The following is a 21,781-nucleotide window of genomic DNA, read 5'->3' as shown; positions in this document are numbered from 1 at the left end:
AATGTAATGTAATTGATGTCAAGATCGATGTCTATAAGTTCATCAGACAACTAAAGAAAAAAAAAGTTTTTTGCAGCAAATGGTGTTGATAGAAATCAATCTTCTAAAAAAGTATTTGGGGATGTGACTATTCATGATGTTCAAGCAACAAAATTATTACTCTCCATCACAGAGAATGAGAACGATCCTATCACGCTTCAACATGTCTTGCAAGAACTAGACTACTGTACAAATTTTAGTGACGATAGTGGACTGAAAAATAAATCCAAATGGACTCCACATCTAGCTAGTAGTAACAACATACATGCGTTCCACAAAATCATTATTCAGGAACTCAATATACTAGAGGGTAAGATTAAGAAATCAAAACTTACACCTCATACAAACAACTTGACATCACGTGAAAAATTGGCACTTAAAGCACTGGCAGAAGATTCCTCCCTTGTAGTCAAAGAGGCTGACAAGGGAGGAAATGTTGTCGTTATGGATAAATCTAAATACACAGTATTGGGATGGGGTGCACACGATGCTCCGGCATTGCACCAAGGAACAAGTACCAAACACATGGGAAGCTTGCATACTGGGATTATATAAGCGTACACGTCTAAACAGAGTACAGTCCAGGTACTGGGATCTTGGACTAATCACGGCCAAGAGACTGCTGACCAAGCGGTGGAAGGCTACCACACCCCCACACATCCGACACTGGAGCCTGTCGCTGACGAATTGGGCGCGGGCAGAGAGCTCTGTCCTGCGACGTGAGGAGACGGCAGGGCTCAGAAAATTTCCTATTGCACAACACTGGGATGACATCCTACAGTCCTTTCTGCAGAAATGCATAGACCAAGGGATCACGTAAAGACCTGTATACTGCACCCCCCTCCGCGCCCAACACCGGAACCTGTAGGTCCAACGCAATGCACCGTCAGTCTCCCACATGACCACTGTGCTCTACTCACAATACGTCGCATTTCTGGATATTTCACACAGGCGATTGTCTGGCCCCCCCAGGCATGCGCCGGCGCGCGCAACGCTGCGACATAGGCCCGAATCCTGCGAGATCGCGCCGGACTGACGCAACAGCGGACCCTACGGGCCCCCCCTATACCCTTGGCACACGTAGGACCTGACCTCCTCCGCCCTCTCTCCCACCCCCCGGGTTTCCCGCCTGCTCGCCTCGTGGGACACGACTGACACACTAGCTCCACACCCCCTCCTCCTGACAATATGGCTATCTCTGCCCCGATCCAACCCTCACCTGCCTTTTATGTATTTTTATGCTACAGTTTTATAGTTCATTAAGGATCTAGTTCTATTTCCTTTTAGACCATGCCCATACCGATACGACTCTGCATTTCACACTTTATATAACCTTTGGCCGTCACAACTAGAGCCTAGACGCATTATCTAAGTGTCGCGAACAATGGCGGGCACTTTCGACAGGGTGGGCGAGCACGGCGACCACGTGCTCCCAACACGCTTGGACACTGTGCAACCTGGTCACTCATTTAGGTCACACCATACCCACTTGAAGGCCGACCCACGTTGATACCCTTCCCAATGACACACGAACGGCATAGTGGCCTAGACCGAAATTGAAACCTTTGATGTGTACCAGCCCATTGCCATAAATCTGACCTCGTAACCTATATATAGAAAACTAAGTGGACCGCACACTTTCGTCACGCCGAATGCTTACATGAATGTACAATGTTGTGAAATGTTAATGTGCGCTGCCGAACCCCAGGGTTGTCGGCCTTAAAGCTGTGTTCATTTATATCTACAGTAATGCTTCATTTCTCGCAGCTGGCCCGGCTGGGTTGTAGGCTAAATGCTGTGTACATTGTGTGTTGGACAATAAAGGTCTTTAAAAAATTTTTTTTTTTTTTTTTAAATGGATAAATCTAAATACGATCAGGAGATTTTTTTGTCAACTAAACAACGAAGTCTGGTATGCTGAATTACCATCTAATCCAATTTTTTCTATTATAACGAAAATCTTCGATATGCTTACCTATGACCTCCCTGATATATGTAAATGCCTTTCTGTCTTAGTATTACTGTATGACTGCTAGTTGCTGTGTTACTCTATGATCTTTTCTTTATTACCTTGTATGGAACAATGACCGTAATACCCCTGAATGTATATATTCATTTTGAAAATTACAAAAAATAAAGGTTTTAAAAAAAAAAAGAAATTTCCAATGGATTAGGGGAGGGGAGTGGAGTCTGCACACAGACTTGTTTGAAATATAGTATAAATATGAAAGAAGACTTGTTTTCAGTTGTTCATTCCCTTCACGGAACAGGTGTTTCCTTATTGGTTTTGCATCCGCTTAAGCGTGAATAAACTGCTCTGTTTTACCTACGACTACCTGCACTCTTTTGGATTAAGTGGACAAGAGTGGAATTATCCAGAGCGCAGAGATGCACTTTCCACATATGACGCCCAACGTGGGACCTCTATGTGGGAAATGAAACAGCATTTGAGTCCGTGGTTCAGGTGACACGACCCGAGACTAAGATAGTGGGGGCCCCAGCAGAAGAGACTAGTTTCTTGCAGCTGCCATCTGGAGTCCCGAACTCCTGTCCCTTGGCAACAGGATCTACCTGGCAGAGGTTCCAAATAGGTCAAGCGAAAAGTGGGTGAACTGCAGAGTACAGAGAGTCTGACGTCTTCAGCAAATACCTGCTGAGTTTTTTTTGTAACCGGCGTTTTGAAATATTGATTCGTTTTTGGTATTGAGAATTTTATTGCATTATTTTGGTTGGTTTTCAGGTTGGACCTGATAAACAGGCCTATATTGAATGTAATGGAATATTTTCTCATTTAGATGGTCTTTGACTTTAAGCCATAATGTCAAAACTAATTAAATAAATTTCACTGTGTCGTTGTTACTGTTTCATAAGTCCACGCCTGGATGAGTCCCAACCAGTCCCAATTAAAGATAGTCCTGCATGGAAGATGATGACAAAATATGGGACAGGTGTGTACTTGTGGAACAGACTGTGGCATCGATATACTAAGGGAAATGAGGATTTGAGATGGCCGCTGGACGGTTCACTTGATCTAGAAATAATTCAATATTTACAGCAATGTTTGCTAGAAAAAAAAGGTCCGACAAGCGATGTGGGACAGTTTTAAATAATGGGAAAAACATGCTACAACGTTAGTAATTAAAGAACAAAAAGAGAATGAACTAGAACAGAAAAATAGAGTGTTGCACAAAGCAAAAGCAAATGATCAATTAAAACAAACTGAAAGTATTGAATGTATGGACAGATAGTTTAGAATGACCACTAACATGACATATGTGACACAAGAGAAACAACATGAGGACAAGGAAGTGGTATTAAGGAGACTATTGGAGAATCCCCCACCATATGTCCCACAGGTTTCCATACCTGCTGCACAGGCACAAAATGTACCATCACAGATGGGTCAGTATGGAAATGCACCTCTAGTACCCATTCCAAATGAACCAATTCTTCCTGCCCCATTACCAGGTCAGCAACTGCCTGTCCCACCCAGACCAGTACTCAATCCGTCTGCGGTTCAACAGCAGTCATAAGCAGGACAAGTGATACCTGCACCAAATGTACTGACTATCCCTCAGGTAAACATTTTTGCCAAGGCTAGTGACTGGACAAACCCCCTATGCATCCCAATCTGCAGGAGACACGCCAGCAGGTACCCCACCTCTGATTTACAGGCATTGTGGTAATTTGAGAGATAGGAGTGCGAATTGGAGGGACAGACCTAATACTAGATATGGATCACAGAGAGCTGATCCAGAAGAGCTAAAATGTATAGCTCATAAATGGATGGATGACATAAATAAAGCCACCATGAATACTGTTATGCCAACTGTAAATAGGTTTGATGTTTTTCACAAAAATGTATACATTCAATATAGGACTGAAAAGATAGAGGACTGGTGGACATGATGTAATAAAAACACTGCACAAGCGGCGTTACAATTGGGGCATGAAGCGGCAGGTCACATGATCCCTTCCCTAGATGTTACACGGGATTGTTAAATATTGTTTGTATTACGATGTTAAAGCTAATAGAAAATATCAAAAAAATAATGAGGAATATCCCATGAGGAAAATACACCCCCTTCCAGCACCCCCTGCTGCTGCTGGTGTTCCTGTTCAGAACCCCATTCCCCAATTTGTCCATACACCGTGGAGTAGGTATGAATTAATGGCAATAAAGAAAGATTTGCCAACCTTTAGGAGAAACCCAAAGGGGTTTTATGAAGCACTAGAGTCAGCCACTTAAATTATGTGTAATGACATTCAAAGACTTGGATCAATTTTTGGAAGCCTTACTCCCCAAAGAAATATGGAACGGAATACGTAGACATGATGTTGTAGCACACTTTGGGTATGCTTGGGTACATTTTGAAAATCTTTACACGCAGGGAAGAGAAGGAGACAGGTCAGATCAACTTGTACTTGATTTACCTCATCTTATTATTGCTAAATTGCTACTAATAATACCAAGGGAAGTCGTAAATTGGGATCAAATAACAGCTTGTAAACAAAAGCCTACAGAAGAAGTCTCAGACTATTTCACTAGGATGGAGGAAATATGCAGGGCTCACAGTGCTCAGGATTTGGCAACTGTCATGGGAAAAAGAATGTTTGCAGACAAATTTGTGAATAATTTGATGAAATAATTATGAGAGTTGATTAAAGTATCAGAGACAACTTGGCCAACTAAATAACCTGCAGATCTTTTGGTAATGGCTACATATTATGAGGATTACCAGAAAATAAATAAAGAAAAGAATGATAAAAAATGAATATATTGAAAACAAAGATTTTGCTACAGCAAGCTTCCCCAGACAGCGCAAGACAAAGAGGTATGGGAAATGTGAGGGGAGGTGGGATGTGGAAGAGGGGCTGGCAAAGACTCATCACCTCCTGCGCAGAGAAGGATTAGGCCAAAATCAGTGTGCCTATTGCTTTGAGGAGGGTCATTGGAAGGTTAAATGCCTAGCCTACAGGGCCTGTAGCAATAGTAAGAGGTTGTTCGGTGCCAAGGGGTACAGGGAGATGTGGCAAAAATCAGCAATATTTCACCTGGCGTCAGGATGACAATAGAATTATTTTGATGGCCAACAAGTTGACAATAATTTCTATATTGAAGATTATGCTGGCATTGATTACAATACCTTTGAGTATTAACTATAGGACATCAATGCAAAGGATGGAAATATGGTCATGATTCAAGCAGGTCCATATGTCACCATGGGTATAGAGGAGGAAGTATGAGACTTCCTTGTTGATACAGGTGCCACTTGCACCCCTATGGCTCAAGACCAATTTCCGGGGGCTCCCTTCTCTGGCAGAATTAATACATCAGTGGGATTCTCAGGTATCCCCATCCAGTCCCCCATCTCCAAACCCCTAGATGTTACTATAGGTCCCTGCACCACCTCTGCCCCATTTGTGCTCACTGAAAATTGTGCTGAGAACTTATTAGGTCTGGACCAACTGAAAAGACTGGACCAACTGAAAAGACTGAATGCTAACATTTATTGTTCTCCTGATGGTGTCTTTATCTCAATGGCTTCCTGATAATTTTAGCAAATGTTTTACAATGACAGATGTTACTAACCTATCACCTGAATTACATGCAATTGATAAAACGGTCTGGGCATCAGGAGATAATGATGTTGGTAAAACGGACATAGATCCCATAGTAATCACTGTTGAACAAGGTGTTCCCTTACCCTGCATACCTTCCTCAATACAAAATATCCCGGGAGGGAGAGGAAGGTTTTAAAGAGGTTATCTCTGATTTAATATTTAAGGGGATAATAAAAGAAACAGAAGGCAGCCCATGTAATAGTCCCATACTTCCTGTTCTTAAAAAAAAAACACAGAGGGAATCCCTGATAAATATAGATCAGTGATTGATCTTCGAGCCATGAACAAAGTTGTAATACCCCAATATCCTGTTATTCCTGACATGAATTCTACTTTTACCATGATTTCGTCTTCAGACAAATATTTTACAGAGCTTGATTTAAAAAAATGCATTTTTTTAGTTTGCCCATTGCTAAAGGAAGTCAATACCTTTTCTTATTTTCATTCAAAGGGCCTTCCTTTCAATTCACTCGCACTCCTCAGGGGAATACCGAAAGCCCTAGTATATATAGTCAAGCTTTGAAGAAACAATTAGACCTTTTTACCCCCTCAAAAGGCTCTGTATTACTCCAATACATTGATGATCTATTAATTGCCTCAGATAGAGAGGAAGGTAGTAAGGAGCCAACGGTTAATTTGTTACTTCATTTAGCACTCCTAGAACATAAAGTGTCCTTATCTAAAATGCAATATTGTCAACAGGAGGTTACCTATTTAGGTCACCTCCAGTTAAAGGGAGGTAGAAGACTTCACCCACAAAGAATTGATTTGGTACAGAAATTGAAACGTCCTCAGACCCAATCTGATTTTGCGCTTTTATAGGTATAACTTCCTTTTGCAGGCAGTGGATACCTAAATTCTCTTTAATTGCAAGACCTTTGCTTGTTCTCACATCTAAGAATATTAGTAACCCACTCCCTTGGACAGATGAGTGCGAGCATGCTTTTCAACAACTAAAGAATGCTTTATGCAATGCACCTGCATTGGGTAACCCTGATTATGCTAAGGAATTCTGTTTATTTTCCCATGAAGAAGATGGCTGTGCTTTACCTGTTTTAACACAATCCCATGGGAGGAGGAACAGACCTTGTGCCTATTTTTCCTCCACATTAGATCCAGTAGCCAAGGCTTTGCCAAATTGTTGGCGCTCAGTAGCAGCTGCTGCGGACATACAATCTGAAATATATGGTCATGGTCACAATATGACAGTTATGTACCACACGCTGTGGATGTGCTACTAAACAAAACTCAAACCCAGCACCTGACCAGAGTTAACACGTTTGGCTCCCAATATCAAACTGAAACATTCAAATGTTTTCAACACAGCTACAGTGCTACCCCTCCCAAGTTATTCAGGGGAAGAACATGATTGTGTGTTCACCACTGAAGAAGAGGCCAAGGGACGGATAGATCTAACAGATACTCCCATATCAGACCCAGAGGGAGAGTTGTTTGTGAATGGTTCATGTTTCAAATTAAAGAATGGTACAGACACTGCTGCATATGTCATCACCACTTTGAAAACAGTGGTAAAGTCGTGTAAAATAGAAGTAATTGCCCTTACACGGGCATGTGAATCGAGTAAATATCTGATTGTAAATATTTATACTGACAGCCAGTACGCCTTTGGCGTTGCCCACTTATTTGGCTGATTATGGAAAGAGAGGCTTTTTGACCTCACATAGTACTAAAATACAGCATGGGGAATTCATAGTAAAATTATTGGATGCCCTGATGTAACCAAAAAAAATTGCCATTGTTAAATGCACTGCCCACTAAAAGGTTATTGATGAGATAGGTCAGGTGAATGCTTTTACAGATGAAACAGCTAGATCCAAATATAGTTTAATTTATGTTACAGGACGAACTAGATGGGTCCTTGAAGTACCAATGTTTAACAATACCTTAAAATGTTTTAGAGAGATACAACACTACTACCAGAGATTTGGCTTGCCCAGAGTTCTTTGCAGCAACAATGGGCCACACTTCATTGGCCAAGTGATGGACCTGGCCTGCAAATGCTTGCAAATAAGGCAAAGGTTCCATGCTGTCCACCATTCTCAGGCAGCGGGCCTCGTGGAGAAGTATAATGGCATACGGAAAGGGATATTGGGAAAGATATGTGCAAAACAAAATTAAAATGGCCTGATGCTTTGCCCAACGCTTTGTTTTCAATGTGCAATACGAAATGGATGTATCTCCATTTCAGGTAGTCATGGGGAGACCTGCAAATGTCTAAAGATGTGCGTTTGATTCCGTCACAGGTGAAGGCCAGTCTCCCTCCTTGTCTTGAAGGTTCAGGTCATAATCTGAAGCCTGGATACTGGGTCTTAACCCATCATTTTCAGAGGATATCCAGTCTCGAGCCATGCTGGAAAGGAGCGGTGCAAGTGCTACTTGCCACTCAAAGAGTGCTGTCAAGTGCATGGGTCACAAACACTGGTTTCATGCCATCCACATTAAGAAAGCTCCATTGCCTGTGTTCTATGATCAGTGTGTGAAGCAAGAAATTCCTGATTTGGAAAGTGAACAAATTCCACAGCAAGTATCTTTTAATGATGGTGAGCTGGTTGAAGAAGGAGAAGTAGCGTATCCACTGATCAACTTCACTCCTGCTGAGCCCAAATTGATACCAATACCTCTATTTGAGAATCCGGATTGTGATTCGCTAGGTATAATTTGAGACTTAGGATGGTTAAAAACTATACACTCTGAATGAAAAAATGACCTCTGGAGAGATAGCAACCCATGCCAACGTCTGGACCCATACATAAGCTTGCCAGTGAGGCTTTGAAGTAAAGGACACTGGGAACTCTTGATGTTCTTTAACCCCTTCCATGCTCATGACGAGCTCAGCTCGTCATGAGGCACACTGGAGCTGTGCTAATGACGAGCTGACCTTGTCATGAACAATGGGAAATCAGGGAATGCAGCACAGGAGGAAAATATCTCTAGCAGCCAAGGTGTTAATAGAATAGATATGGATTTTTAGGAGGTCTTAGCCACGTTACTTTGCTTTTGGCTTTTAGGTGTTTTGGGTTTGTTTATCTTTTTGAAAGAAAAAAAAAAGAGGCTTGCAGAAACAAGGTTATCTATCCAAGGAAGGGACGGGTAGAAAAGAAAAGAAAAAAAGATAGTCTCAATCATTGCCACTTGTAAAGCGCGCTACCTACCCGTAGGGTCTCAAGGCGCTGGGGGGGGGGGGGTGCCGCTACTGCTCGAACAGCCAGGTCTTCAGCTTCTTCCTGAAGGAGAGGTGGTCTTGGGTCAGGCGCAGGTCGGTCGGGAGGGAGTTCCAGGTCTTGGCGGCCAGGTAGGAGAAGGACCTTCCTCCTGTAGTCGCTCTTCGGATGCGGGGGACGGCGGCGAGGGCGTGGTTGGCTGATCGGAGGTGGCGTTTGGGAGCGTAGAAGTTGACTCGGCTGTTGAGGTAGCTCGGGCCTTGGTCGTGTAGGGCTTTGTGTGCGTGGGTGAGGAGGCGGAAGGTGATTCTTTTGTTGACGGGGAGCCAGTGAAGGTCTCTCAGGTGTCCGGAGATGTGGCTGGTTCGTGGGATGTCGAGGATGAGTCTGGCTGAGGCGTTCTGGATCCGCTGGAGTCTCTTCTGGAGCTTGGCGGTGGTACCGGCGTAGAGGGCGTTGCCGTAGTCCAGTCGGCTGGTGACGAGGGCCTGGGTGACGGTCTTCCTGGTCTCGGTGGGGATCCACCAGAAGATCTTCCGTAGCATGCGTAGGATGTTGAAGCACGCCGAGGAGACGCTGTTGACTTGCCTGGTCATGGAGAGGGAGGTGTCCAGGATGAAGCCCATGTTGCGCGCATGGTCTGTCGGTTTGGGTGCGGTGCCCAGGGCGGGGGGCCACCAGGAGTTGTCCCAGGCGGAGGGCGAGGAGCCCAGGATGAGGACCTCCGTCTTGTCCGAGTTCAGTTTCAGGCGGCTGGTCGTCATCCACTCGGCTACCTCTTTCATCCCTTCGTGCAGGTTGGTTCTGGCGGCGGCGGGGTCGTTGGTCAGGGAGAGGATCAGCTGGGTGTCGTCGGCGTAGGAGATTATGCTGAGGTTGTGTTTGCGTACGATGGCCGCGAGGGGGCTCATGTAGACGTTGAAGAGGGTGGGGCTCAGAGATGAACCTTGGGGGACGCCGCAGATGACTTCGGAGGCCTCTGACTTGTACGGTGGTAGGCGAACTCTCTGTGTTCTTCCGTCGAGGAAGGAGATGATCCATTCCAGTGCCTTCCCCTGGATTCCGGCGTTGTTGAGCCGCTGTACTAGGGTGCGGTGGCAGACCGTGTCGAAAGCCTGAACATAAAGACAAATATTAGGAGAAGCCTCAAACACTCTTCAAGAACAGATATTTGTACATAATAGACAAATAATATAATATGGGTAAGACTAGGAGTATTGAACTGAGACCGGGTGGGAAATCCCCCTCTGATCTGTGGCAGGAGGGGGGGGGGGCTCCAGTGTCTGGTGTACAACAATTATGGACCTAGAAAGTGAAAGTTTTTGTGCTTCTGTGTCTTCTGATTATAATATTAGGAATGCAAGGGTTGTTCTGGTGGTTAGAAGAAAACCACCCAGTCACGAAGTCAGTGACATCAGTCACCACACCAATACTAGAGCATCAGTACATAACTTTCGCCTCTCATAAGCAAGCACACTGCTTGCAATATATGAATAATACATTCAGTTAGGTTTTACATAGTGCCCATCTTGGCTATAATGTTACAGATTGTTGGATATGGGACTTTCTGCCATCTTCAATCAAAAGGAAGGCCCCTCATATTCCTCTACCTTTATCCTACAATGGGTCTTGCAGTGCCTGGTAGGAATTGAATCTTGCTTCCTATATCAAACTTACTAAGACTGTACAGAGCCAATTTATGGGTCACATCTATTATCTATGTTGGCCAAATGATGTTGGGATCTGTGGCACCATGGGGGAAAGGGAGGAATTCACAGGCTATAATAACTCCTCTATGCTATTATCCTTTAATGAGAGAAAGCTGTCCAAGGTGGCTATGATACCCATACCTGTGCATGCCCATAGCACCCCCTTTTGTGTTCAAGGTGAAAAGCCCTTTGCTGTTGTGAATATTATTTGCTCCTGTACAGTGATATTGTATTGCACTAGTTCCCCATCATTTGTGGCCTCGCAAAACACCTATTTTGTTTGTGGTAATCAGGCTTATGTCTGGCTCCCTAAAGGATGGTCAGGCAGATGTTATATTGCATGTATTCTCCCTTCCACTTACCTTGCACCCTCTGATTATCACAAGACACATCGACTTAATAAACGAGAAATACAGGTTGACCAGACAGATACCACGCTGCTGCAATAAATTGATGCAATGAAGGGTCTGGTGCCTTTCTGGGGTCTCATGGCCAATAGTGTACAGGTCTGCCGATTGATCAGGGTAGTGGAAGCTGTTATTAATGCGACTGCTGGTGCATTCAGTAACATCACTGTAGAAATGCAAGCTATCTGTCTTGTTTCCCTTCAAAACCGTATTGTTTTAGTCATTCTTCTAGCAGAGAATGGGGGTTTGCCACTTAATTGGTAGTTCCTGTTGTGTGTATATCCCAGATAACGCTCCTTATGGGAATTTCGCCATTCAAAAACTTCATAACATTGCTGCTGAAATGCATCTGGATACTGGACTTGGTCAAGTTGGTTTAGTACTGCTCACATGGGGTTGTCAACTATTAGAGATAGCCTTGGTTATAGGTGGGATTCTTTTAGGGTGCTGTCTATGTGTGAATTTTATTCCCATGTGCTGCAGCATGCTCTTTTCCGCCTGCAAGCCCCCTCCAGTTTCTGTTCCACAACAGAATATGCTTATAGTGCAAGAAAAAGAAATACAGGATTTAATGAACATTAGTGTTACTGCCCTCAGAGATTAGCCTTCTTACAAAGACCCATGTGTTCCTTATTTTACCTGCTAACAACCCTATAATGAAGAATATCTGAAATGAATTACTATCATGATATGAGCTGCCAATCAAAATTATCTACTACTGATACTATAGGTTAGTGATAGCAGGTAATTTCAAAATGTTGAACTTATATTCAAGAACCATTTGAGGAAAAGGTTTTATAATATGAACATGAGTGCAGCCATTTTTTAAATCCACCTGACTCTGTACAACATTGTCTGAGAAACGTGTCCATGTACGAGCTGACATTGTGCATTCTTTTGCTCTCCATGCCCTTGGAAAAGTACTGAATGGTTGCTAGAATAATTACACCTTGTTAAACCTTTGTAGTTCTATGAAATGTAAAGCCACATTTTTTTCTAATTTGCAATTAATCAAGGTCTGTGATTCTCTCTTACATTACTTGCCTTGAAAAAGTAGTGTGGTTAGGTATTATTTTTGTATGTGTAACTGGAAGGAAATTTACAATGGATTAGGGGAGGGGAGTGGAGTCTGCATACAGAATTGTTTGAAATATAGTATAAATATGAAAGGAGGATGGTTTTCAGTTGTACATTCCCTTCACAGAACAGATTTTTCCTTGTTGGTTTTGCACCTGCTAAAGCGTGAATAAACTGCTCTGCTTTACCTCTGACTACCTGTACTCCTTTAGATTTAAGTAGATAAGAGAATTATCCAGACCACAGAGGTGTGCTTTCCACAATGATACCAAGGGAAGTTGCCACTCCTGACCCACCTTCCTATCTATGAAGAGAGGAAACCAAATAGAGTGAGGCTGTCCCAGAACCCCCAAAATGACCCAAGCCTTATCCCTCCGTACCTGAATCAGAAACCTCTGGATTAAAGGAAATGGCCTGAAAGCAAACATCAAGCCAGACAGCCAAGGACAGGTTAGGGCATCGACTCCTGATGTCGACAACTTCCATCCCATGGACAAAACTGTGGAAGGGTATTGCAAAGACTGGCAAACAGACCCACCCGGGCAAAGACCTGGGGAGAGAGAGAATTCCTGAGAGGACTATCTCCCTACTGAGGAAATCGGCCTTAAAATTCAGAACCCCCTGAATGTAAATGTCCGGGATAGACCTCATAGGAGACTAAGCTCATAGGAACTGTTGATCCACAACTTGAGACAAAGGCAGGGCCCTTTTTCTCCCCAGGCGGTTGATGTAGGGCTTGGCAGTGGAATTCTCTGTCTGAATGACCACGTCCTTGCCCAAAAGCAGGTGACAAAAATAGAGGAGGGGAAGCTGGATCGCTTCCAGTTCCCTCCAGTTGATGACTTCCCTGGCCGAGATCCCCGAACCCTCTGGCCTGGAGGGTTCTCGACCCCCACCATCCAGTCCCTCTGGCATCCGTCGTGACAACCACCAAAGTAGGAGCAGACAAGGAAACACCCTTCAGAATGTTGGAGGGAACTAACCGCCACTCAAGTTCCATCCAAATAGCCACTGTAATAAGCATTCCCCAGCACACGTAATTTCAATAAATGACAGTTTCAGATGTCATTCACATGTAAATCAATACACAACAAATCAATAAGTCGTTTCTTTCTTCTTAATATTTTTCTTCAAGCCTTTAATGAGTGAACTGTTCCCAAGCCAACACGTGTTTCGTCGCCTCAGTATGGTTGTACATACAAGTTGTTCACGGCTAGGTAAAAGATAACGAAGTCTACCATTATTAATTATCTGCATTGATTTGTTCGCGAAACAAATGTGATCCCCATTATTTACGTATGAAATTTGAGGTTTCTAAGGCAGTTAAACATTGTACAGTGCTTACTGTTAAATATACGAAGATCGCAGCAGACAGTAATATATCTATTCTACTGACAGACTGCTACTTAGTGAATCCGTTAAGGTTGTTTTTTTCCTCATATGGAATGCACTTTTGGGCTTAGACACTAGAGATGTTTGAGCTTGGGGATTACGGTGGTGTTTCACGTCTGTCACTGGGTGACACAATGATGCTCTGGGTGGCCATTGGTTAAAATAAAACTATACATATAGGATTAGATTCCATCACATAATCTCACAATGTCACGCGCATCGTGTGCTATGTTGTAATGATTGACACAATTTTCAATCATCTTCACTCCATTATATATAGTTAGAAATGTCACTATACAATTTTCTGCATGCACAAACACAGATAGTGAATGTGCTAGTATACATTTTGGACTCAATCACTTGGAAATTCCCTGGGATCACATTTGTTTTGCGAACAAATGGATGCAGATAATTAGTAATGGTAGACTACATGTTATCTTTTACCTAGACGTGAACAAGTCGCATGTACAACTATACTGAGGCAACAAAACGCGTGTTCGCTTGGGAACAGTTCACTCATTAAAGGCTTGAAGAAAGATTTAAAGAAGAAAGAAATGACTGATTGATTTGTTGTGTATTGAATTACATGTGAATAACAACTGAAACTGTCATTTATTGAAATTATGTGTGCTGGGGAATGTTTATTATGTTGTCTTGTTGCTCAGGCCGCAAACTTTAGGGAGACAGGTGGTTCTCTCAAACCCTTCAGCACTGTCACTACTCAGAACTGACCCATATATATATTTGGTGGAATTTGGCGCCTATACCCTATTGCCTATACCACCATCCCAAGTAAGACAAATAGCCAATGTCACCGGAATCAAAAACTCCATATTCTGTTCACTGGGAATCCATGGACTCAAGATGAATCTCATCAGAATCAGAAAACTGAGATACCACTGAGGCCAGGGAACTAGAAACACAGTGGCCACCAGATTGGCCTGCACCTTTATCCAGGATGAAACTGGCTGAGAAGGAGTTGAGCAGAGGTTCCTCAGATGATCATGAATCTTGATCACCCTTGAATCTGGCAGAGTCACCAAACCAAGGTGTGCCCAGAACCAAGCCCTAATGAAGACGAGGTCCTGCGCCAGTATCAGCTAGGACTCCTTTGCATTCACCAAACACCTATGACAAGACAGAAAAGTCAGAACTGTGGCCACCTGAGAACAGGTGTGGGGAAGAAAGGCCCCTTCACCAGACAGTTGTCGAGGTACAGAAAGATGGAAATCCCCTGCAGGTGAAGAACAGCCATCAAAGGAGACAAAACCTTCGTAAAAGACACAGGGGGCAGACTTAAGCTCGAAGGGAAGAACGCTGAACTGGAAATGAGTCATGCACACAGCAAACCTCAGAAACTGCTGATGACTCGGTGGACAGGGACATGGAGATATACATCCGTCAGGTCAATGGTCGCCATAAAGTCCCAGGAGATATCAGAGGGATGAGCTTCTGCAAATGACAACATCTTGACTTGGATGGATGCCACCCAGCGATTGAGATTCTTCAGATCGAACACAGGCCAAAATTCCCCTAACACCTTCTGGTCCAAAAAAAGGATTGACCAACTTGATACAGAGTCACAGGGATGATAGTATTTTTCTGTAGCAGATCGGCCATTCCTGCAAACAGTGCCTCCCTCCGCACCAGGTTCTTGGAGCCAGGAGCAAGGATGCAACACAAACCGGGAGGAGGAGAGACGAAGTTGATTATATAACTGCTCAGAATGATATTCAGCACCCAGGAGTCTGAGACGGAGAAAGTCCATTCTGGCAGAAAACCTCCTGACCTGCCTCCCAACTGACCTAGATCCGAGGACCGGACATAATCAGGACCGCTGATTTTGAACGGGCCAGCCTTAGTTGACGCCTCCTGTTGTTTGTTTTTCCTAGGCTGAAATTGTTGTCTGCAGAAAGAATAAGAATGGGAGTCCTTGCAAGAGAAGTCACTAGACTTCCTGGTATTCATACAATTCCAGGGTCTCACAGACTTCTGAATGTCAAAGACCTATACGACCAGGTATGCTTCTTGTCTTTACAGGATTTCTTAATCAGTCCATCCAAACGCTCCCCAAACAACGTGTCCCCTTCAAATGGCAACTTCAGAAAGGAAGACTTCTCCTCCAAATTCACCCTCAAGGTTCATAACCAGAGGTTTGTCTGGTCATGCCTGCAGATGCAGAAGCCACTGAAGATGCCTTAATCACATCTACCAACACATCTTCCAGGAATTTCGCCTGTTGTTCCATGTGCAAGAGACTATCAGCCAAATCAGAACCCTCTTGCATGGTCTCCACTAGGAACTCGAAACCCTTAACCAAGGATTAAGCAGCCAAAGCCCCATAGGAAGCAGCCCATAAAACCAGATTTGATGCTTCAAATGACTTCTTCAGGCCCCAATCTAACTTGCGATCCACTTGGTCGGAGGGGGAGCAGTCATCCAGATTCAAAGAAGAACTGCCAATCATAGGGGCCAAGATAGAATCCACCTTAATGGTGTGGGGAAATACCTTATCCAGGGTATAACATTTCTGCAGAAATTGTGGAATTTGCGTGTGTTCAGCCTCCTCCCAGGAACGGAAGATGGAATCCTTAATCTTGGATTGCAAAGGCAACACCAGTGTAGCAGGCCTTGCAAATTGCAGAAACAAAACCTCAGCAGCCCCCTGCGCTGAAGGGGGCTCTATCGCCAGGTTATCTCTAATTTGACAGGATGTCTGCCAGCTCCATTCCGGATATGAATTTGCCTCCAGCCGTAACCTGCTTCTCATGTTCCAAGTCCACAAAGATATCCGAATCCATGCCTCTGTCAAGATGCGGGGAAGCCTTCTTGGAACTGAGCTAAGTAGCCAAAGCCTTAGGTACTGCAGCATTGATCATATCCTGGACTTCCACCGCCATGAGGGAAGCTGAACCAGCCATAGGGCCTCCTTCTGAACCCCACATTGCTTATCCTGTTCCCTGGCGCCCTCTTCCACAGAAGAAGGAGACCTGAAATGTCGTTGCTTAGCTGATCGCCTTTCCATTGTAAATCACATACAAGGTAAAGCAGAAAATATCTTCTTTAAATACCCCTGAGGGCCAATAGGATATTGTTCCCCTCAAAGCCCCACAACCTATAAGCAGGGACCCCAACTGAGGGGCCAATCAGTATTTAGCAAATATCACCACCAATGGAATTTTGCCCCAAAATATAATTAAAAATTGCCCCCAGATTATTTCTATAACACCAGATGAGAGCTCGAGAAGCCAAAAGAAAACAAATAGCAATGCAGCCATCGAGGAGCCATTCCACCTCCCTGGCAACCAGACACCACCCTCACATAGCCAACCAGAGGGAGGTACTACAATCCCAGTCATGGAAGTGGACACACAAGAAGGAAAGTGCATGCTCAAGCCTGTTGCACAGCAAACAAGCGGCCATGCAGGGAACTGGGCTCGCAGCCCTCCAGACTTACCTCCCTAAAGCGAAGAAGCCGTATTCAATCTCCCCGCCAAAACCAAAGACCAACCTCGCCATACCACTACGCATCCCACCACCGGCACGGCAAGGCTGTGAAGCGTATGATGAACGAGCTGGACAGGCGTACAGCACCGCCCCAGCACGAGTCACACAACAAAGGAACATGAGGTGGGAGGGACTTTTTATAGGCTTGTAGAGGGTTGTGCAGGAGGTACAGGGGCCTCATACTGCAATTCAGCACGGCGAGAGGGTAGAAACGCTCAAAGTGGACGGGGTCCTAGGGGCACGACATGCCCATACATTTCTAATTTAAGAAGAACAGTGCCCCAGCTTTTTGTAAAAAGAGGACGATCTTATAATTACAAGAACTGAAATGCTTCAGCTGACTTGTAAGGCAGGGAGTCTCATGTGCTGTGAAACAAAGGGAGGAACAGACACCTAAACAAGCCTTTACAGGGTGCCTGCTTGCTGAAAGAAATGTAAAATGTACACAACTGGTTAATCTGCAAATGCAAGGGCTGCTTGAAACCCGGCGTTGGCTTTACTTGATGGCAGCACTTGAAACTTCCTGATGAGACAAGATCTTTTCATTTTGAGTGGTACTGCAAGTGAGTTACCAGCTGAGCTATGAAGTGTGTGCTTTTAAAGGACAGGTATAAAAATAAATTGCTATGACAAAGGAGGGCAGGAGTGGTAAAAAAATACACCCACACGGGTACTACCCTATTACTGTGGCTAGTAAAAGAGAGGGATATGTAAACAGTGCTACCATAGACTGCACCCATGCTGCTAGTAGGAGCAAATTAGTCAACTGCAAAATCAAATGACTCCTACAACGTATTACTGCTGCACAGTGCTTTCGGTCACAGACTGGGACCTCGTAGCACTAAACATTCGATACTCACGTCATTATTCTCCAATGCATTAACCAGTATTCACATATGTGGCTCTCAGGCTGTGTACGTGAGCTTTAGTTCTACAAGCGGTTTTGGTACGAGGACACCCCTTATCAAGGGGGTTGGCCGTGAATTTTCCAGCACTGTGTGTGTGTGATTTGTGAAGCATTATTAAACATCAGAGGCTCTGTTGCTCATTGACTTACTTGTTCAGTATCCACGCACACCTGGACTCATCAACATATACTACTTGAGCACACCTGTGGCACCCTCTATTCTGGATTGGTGGCACACATTACATCAGCGTCTTCACTTTTCAGATACTTTCTTCCCTTATCTACATTCTGCTTCTAAATTGATACAAATTCCATGTGCTAGCATACATTGGTGAAACACGATAGCTGCCCTGATGAAGTCTTTTAAGACAAACCATGTGTTGGCTCTTCTGATTTCATCCAAATACTGTTTTAGCTAAATTTTTTACATGTAGTGGATAAATAGAAAACTTGAAGAACTATGTTTATTAAGTCTTACCAAACGTCAAAGCGTTAGATACAATTGTGGTATTGTTAGAAGTCAATGTAGTTTAGAAATACTACAAATAAACGTGTTTCTTCTTTGCTTCAAATTACAAATGACTACATCTTATTAAAAATGTCTGGGTGCTCCAGGCATCAGTAATGCATACATTTAAATTGCGCTATACAGTGTGGGAGTTACTAAAATCTCTATTTTGAAAGCACTTTTTAAAATCTTAAACATGTCTGCGCATTTTGTAGCAGTCCGTTTTACAGTGTGTGTAAGGCAAGTTTAAAATACTGACTTACATAATCACAGTGCTTTCAGTCACAGGCTGGGACCTCGTAGCACTAAACGTACACAAGTCAATATTCTCCAATGGTCTCACCAGGATTCAACTCTGTGGCTCTCTGGTTTAGACACAGGCCTTAGGAGTAGATTAACTAATAGAGGCTTTATAATGTACGCTGGTGCATTTGCCACTGATTAGTTAATAAGCTTGCATGTATTTTTCATTTAAGGTGTGCCTGTTTTATAGGTCCTTACCTGAAAGTGAGAAAAGAAAAAAAATATATAATATTTTGGGTTTTTTAGCGACACCTTTGTCTCCATGCTCACTCGCCCCGGTCCCTTTGTACAAAGCATCAACTTCAATATCTTTTTAATGCACTTCGACCACTGCATATAGCATATTAATCCCTTCCGAATGTCAAAGATGACGCGAGCCCCACCCAAGACAGCCAGCTACAGAAACATGAAAGGAATGCAAGACAAAACAACTATTCTTCTGGTATAAAGTGATCTACATTAGATTCCCTTGTAGTGTGTGCAACGCTTGACAGGCTTCAATTTGGCATTATATATACTTTCATGATCACCTTTTACTAGATTTGCTCTTGTTACCTTCCCTCCCTCCCTACCTTCATGCCTAGTAGCTCCCTGTAAAATGTAGCAGTCCGAGTTCTGTCTCCCACTTTGAACACATAGTGCAAAGCTCTTCTGGATGCCATGATACAATATGGATTCTCCAAACGTCCTGACACCAACCAACGTGGTATCGATTACACAGGTTATGCCTTACTACACTGCGCATGTCAATCCTCCCAGCTGGTCGGCCTGTCCTAAGCGGCGGACATGACAGGGACAGGCAGTACGTTTCTCCACCTTCTCTTCGTTTAAATACATTACTAATCTGTGCTTTCATCCTAAATAAAGGACGTGAGCGAGCTTGAATTGTTTTAAAACAGCACTGGTATTATAAATCCATCCATATGTACAAGGGTTAAACTTTAACATCGATTGCTAACCAACTTCAAAATGCGGTTCCGAGAAACCTGGATAAACCCAGTTTAACAGGCTGACGAGAGTAATACAAGGATTTTTGCAGCTTACTGCCTCAATAGTGAGATTGGTTATGGTTAGAAAAAAAAAAGCCCCGGTTAACTCATGCTGCTTAACCGGAAGAGACATCACCACTGCTCCGGAAAGTATCCACTCAGCCGCACGCCAGTCCTGGTTTCAAGGCGGACTGCCTTGTTGCCTGCTGCAGCACTCGAATGTCCCGCTCTTCAAACAGTTTGAACTGCCTGTCTTTCCATGCCTCCGTGGAAGCATTGGGCTACAACAAACGGAAGCCCGGGCGGGCAGGGTCTACTTACTGCCAGCGTGAGGCCGAGAAGTGTGCATCCCTGACTGGATAAGCAACAAACGCCGAGGTGTGTGATTCCTAAGGAAAACCGATCCTGATTTATTCTGCAGTTCCTGGTAACTGCGTGCGCTTTCCTAGGAGCTGTCAATTCAACGCTCAGACATTTAAAGAAGACAAACAGGTGAAGAAGAGTTGCTCTATTTTCCTATGTATATAGCTATGTCGTTCGTGATGCGAAAGCTGCATGATTGCAGTGGTCCCAGCCATTTAGTCCGTTTTAAAGACATGTTCCAATTATATAGTTTGATGGTGCTGGTAATTTTACACAGTTAGTTTTTATGATACATGCAGCCTTTGAAATACTTTTCGTTAACTACAAAAGTTTTAAAGTTGTGTGGAAATATTTAGATGCAATTGTAGTTTTATTTGTATAGCCTTTACTACCCCAGACGAGGAGTTGAAGTGCTTTTCGGGAAGTAGCATGCTACTCCGAAACACAAAATGGATTAGTGGTGGGTTAGTATAGGGAAATAAAAGTTGTTAATTCGAATGGTGTACATGTGAGTCTGTTAGTTGGATTTGGGAGATCATAGTACTAAACTGAGGAGGAAAGAGCCTAGAAGGGTTATTAGGGAGATCATAGTAGTGCAGTGATGTTTGGGATGAGTCAGAGTGAAGGTAGAGGATATATCGAGAGAGGTGTAGAATGAGATATAAGTAGTGCACTGAATAGAGTTGAAGGTCTCTTTTTTGCAGTAGGAGTAAAGTATTATATAGATTCATAACTACATAGAAAGGAATACACTGCTTTAAATGGAAAAATAGAAGTGCAGGTACTCTGTAGCAGAGTACCTGCTTTTTGCGTGGAAGTGCAGGTACTCTCCAATTAAAAGTATAGTATTTCTCTTGAGAAGTGCTGATACTCTCCCTCAAAATAAAAAAGTACAGGTACTCCGTCCCGGGCAGTACAGGCCCATTTAAAGCACTGGGCATACATATATACGGAAAATAGTAAAGAGATATACAGTTGTATTACATAAAGTCTCAGATGTGCATAAATGGATAAATAGTTAGAAACTCCGACTTTCACGTGTTGCTGTACATAAAGTTAATTTATTTGTGTATTTTCATTTTTTTGGGAAATTTCATTAAATTTTTTTTTCCCTCCAATATTTCAATTGTGAAGCACATAAAGATACAATTGTTATGATTATCTACAATCAGATAACTTGTATGTAAACCGTGTATTGCCATAGACATGTTAAGCATAAATAATATATAATTAACCATAAGTAATATATGTTTGTTAAGCAGACATATATGAATATATATTTTTATACCATAAGTAGTTTATATATTTGTACAAAAAAAATCACATATCTAAATAGATGCATATAATCACATTATACATGTTTACATTCACAGCCTATGCTGTATTTTGTGTTTTGAGTATGGTGGTCATGTAGGAAAGAGCCAACTCTTGAGTAGTCTTCTGATGCTAAGATAATTATCTGACGATCTAATGTTTGGGGATAATGAATTCCATAGTTTGGCTGCTGTAACAGAGAAAGATGCACCACCCATGTTTTTTTTTCTTGTATGCTGGGGTTTAGAGGCATGGTGCCAATTTCGATTGGAGGTTCCTTTCTTGTATGTATTTGTTGATTTTATTTCTGATGAAAAGTTGTCCTGTTCCATGTATTTCTTTGTGGGTGATGCAGAGCAGCTTGACGGTGGATCATCTGGCAACCAGTAACCAAGTTAGGGCCCTCAAGGCAGGGGAGATGTGGACTCGTTGCTTTACACGCAGGAGTAGTCTCACAGT

The 21,781-nt window shown here is 43.3% G+C and overlaps 2 protein-coding genes across 5 annotated transcripts in view; one reads left to right on the top strand and one right to left on the bottom strand.

The window, feature by feature from the left end:
* The window catches only part of GLOD4 (glyoxalase domain containing 4), a 217,428-nt gene extending 198,031 nt beyond the window's left edge, over positions 1 to 19,397 (bottom strand). Inside the window, exon 1 of the mRNA XM_078679880.1 lies at positions 19,229 to 19,397. Coding sequence (XP_078536006.1) covers positions 19,229 to 19,318 — 90 coding nt within the window. The 5' untranslated portion in view covers positions 19,319 to 19,397. The remainder of the gene's footprint in view (positions 1 to 19,228) is intronic.
* A 384-nt stretch (positions 19,398 to 19,781) lies between these two features.
* GEMIN4 (gem nuclear organelle associated protein 4) overlaps positions 19,782 to 21,781 on the top strand; it is a 31,900-nt gene continuing 29,900 nt past the window's right edge. The window contains exon 1 of one of the 4 annotated variants that reach the window (XM_078679876.1): positions 19,782 to 20,137. The gene's annotated coding sequence lies outside the window, so the exon portion shown is untranslated. Of the gene's footprint in view, positions 20,142 to 21,781 lie in introns of all 4 variants that reach the window. The other 3 variants (XM_078679877.1, XM_078679878.1, XM_078679879.1) reach the window with 3 other exon arrangements.

Source organism: Lissotriton helveticus, chromosome 3_1 (genome assembly GCF_964261635.1).
Source record: "Lissotriton helveticus chromosome 3_1, aLisHel1.1, whole genome shotgun sequence".
Taxonomy (NCBI): Eukaryota; Metazoa; Chordata; class Amphibia; order Caudata; family Salamandridae; genus Lissotriton; species Lissotriton helveticus.
The sequence above is the reverse complement of the archived record's forward strand: the minus strand, read 5'-3'. Positions and strand labels throughout refer to the sequence as shown.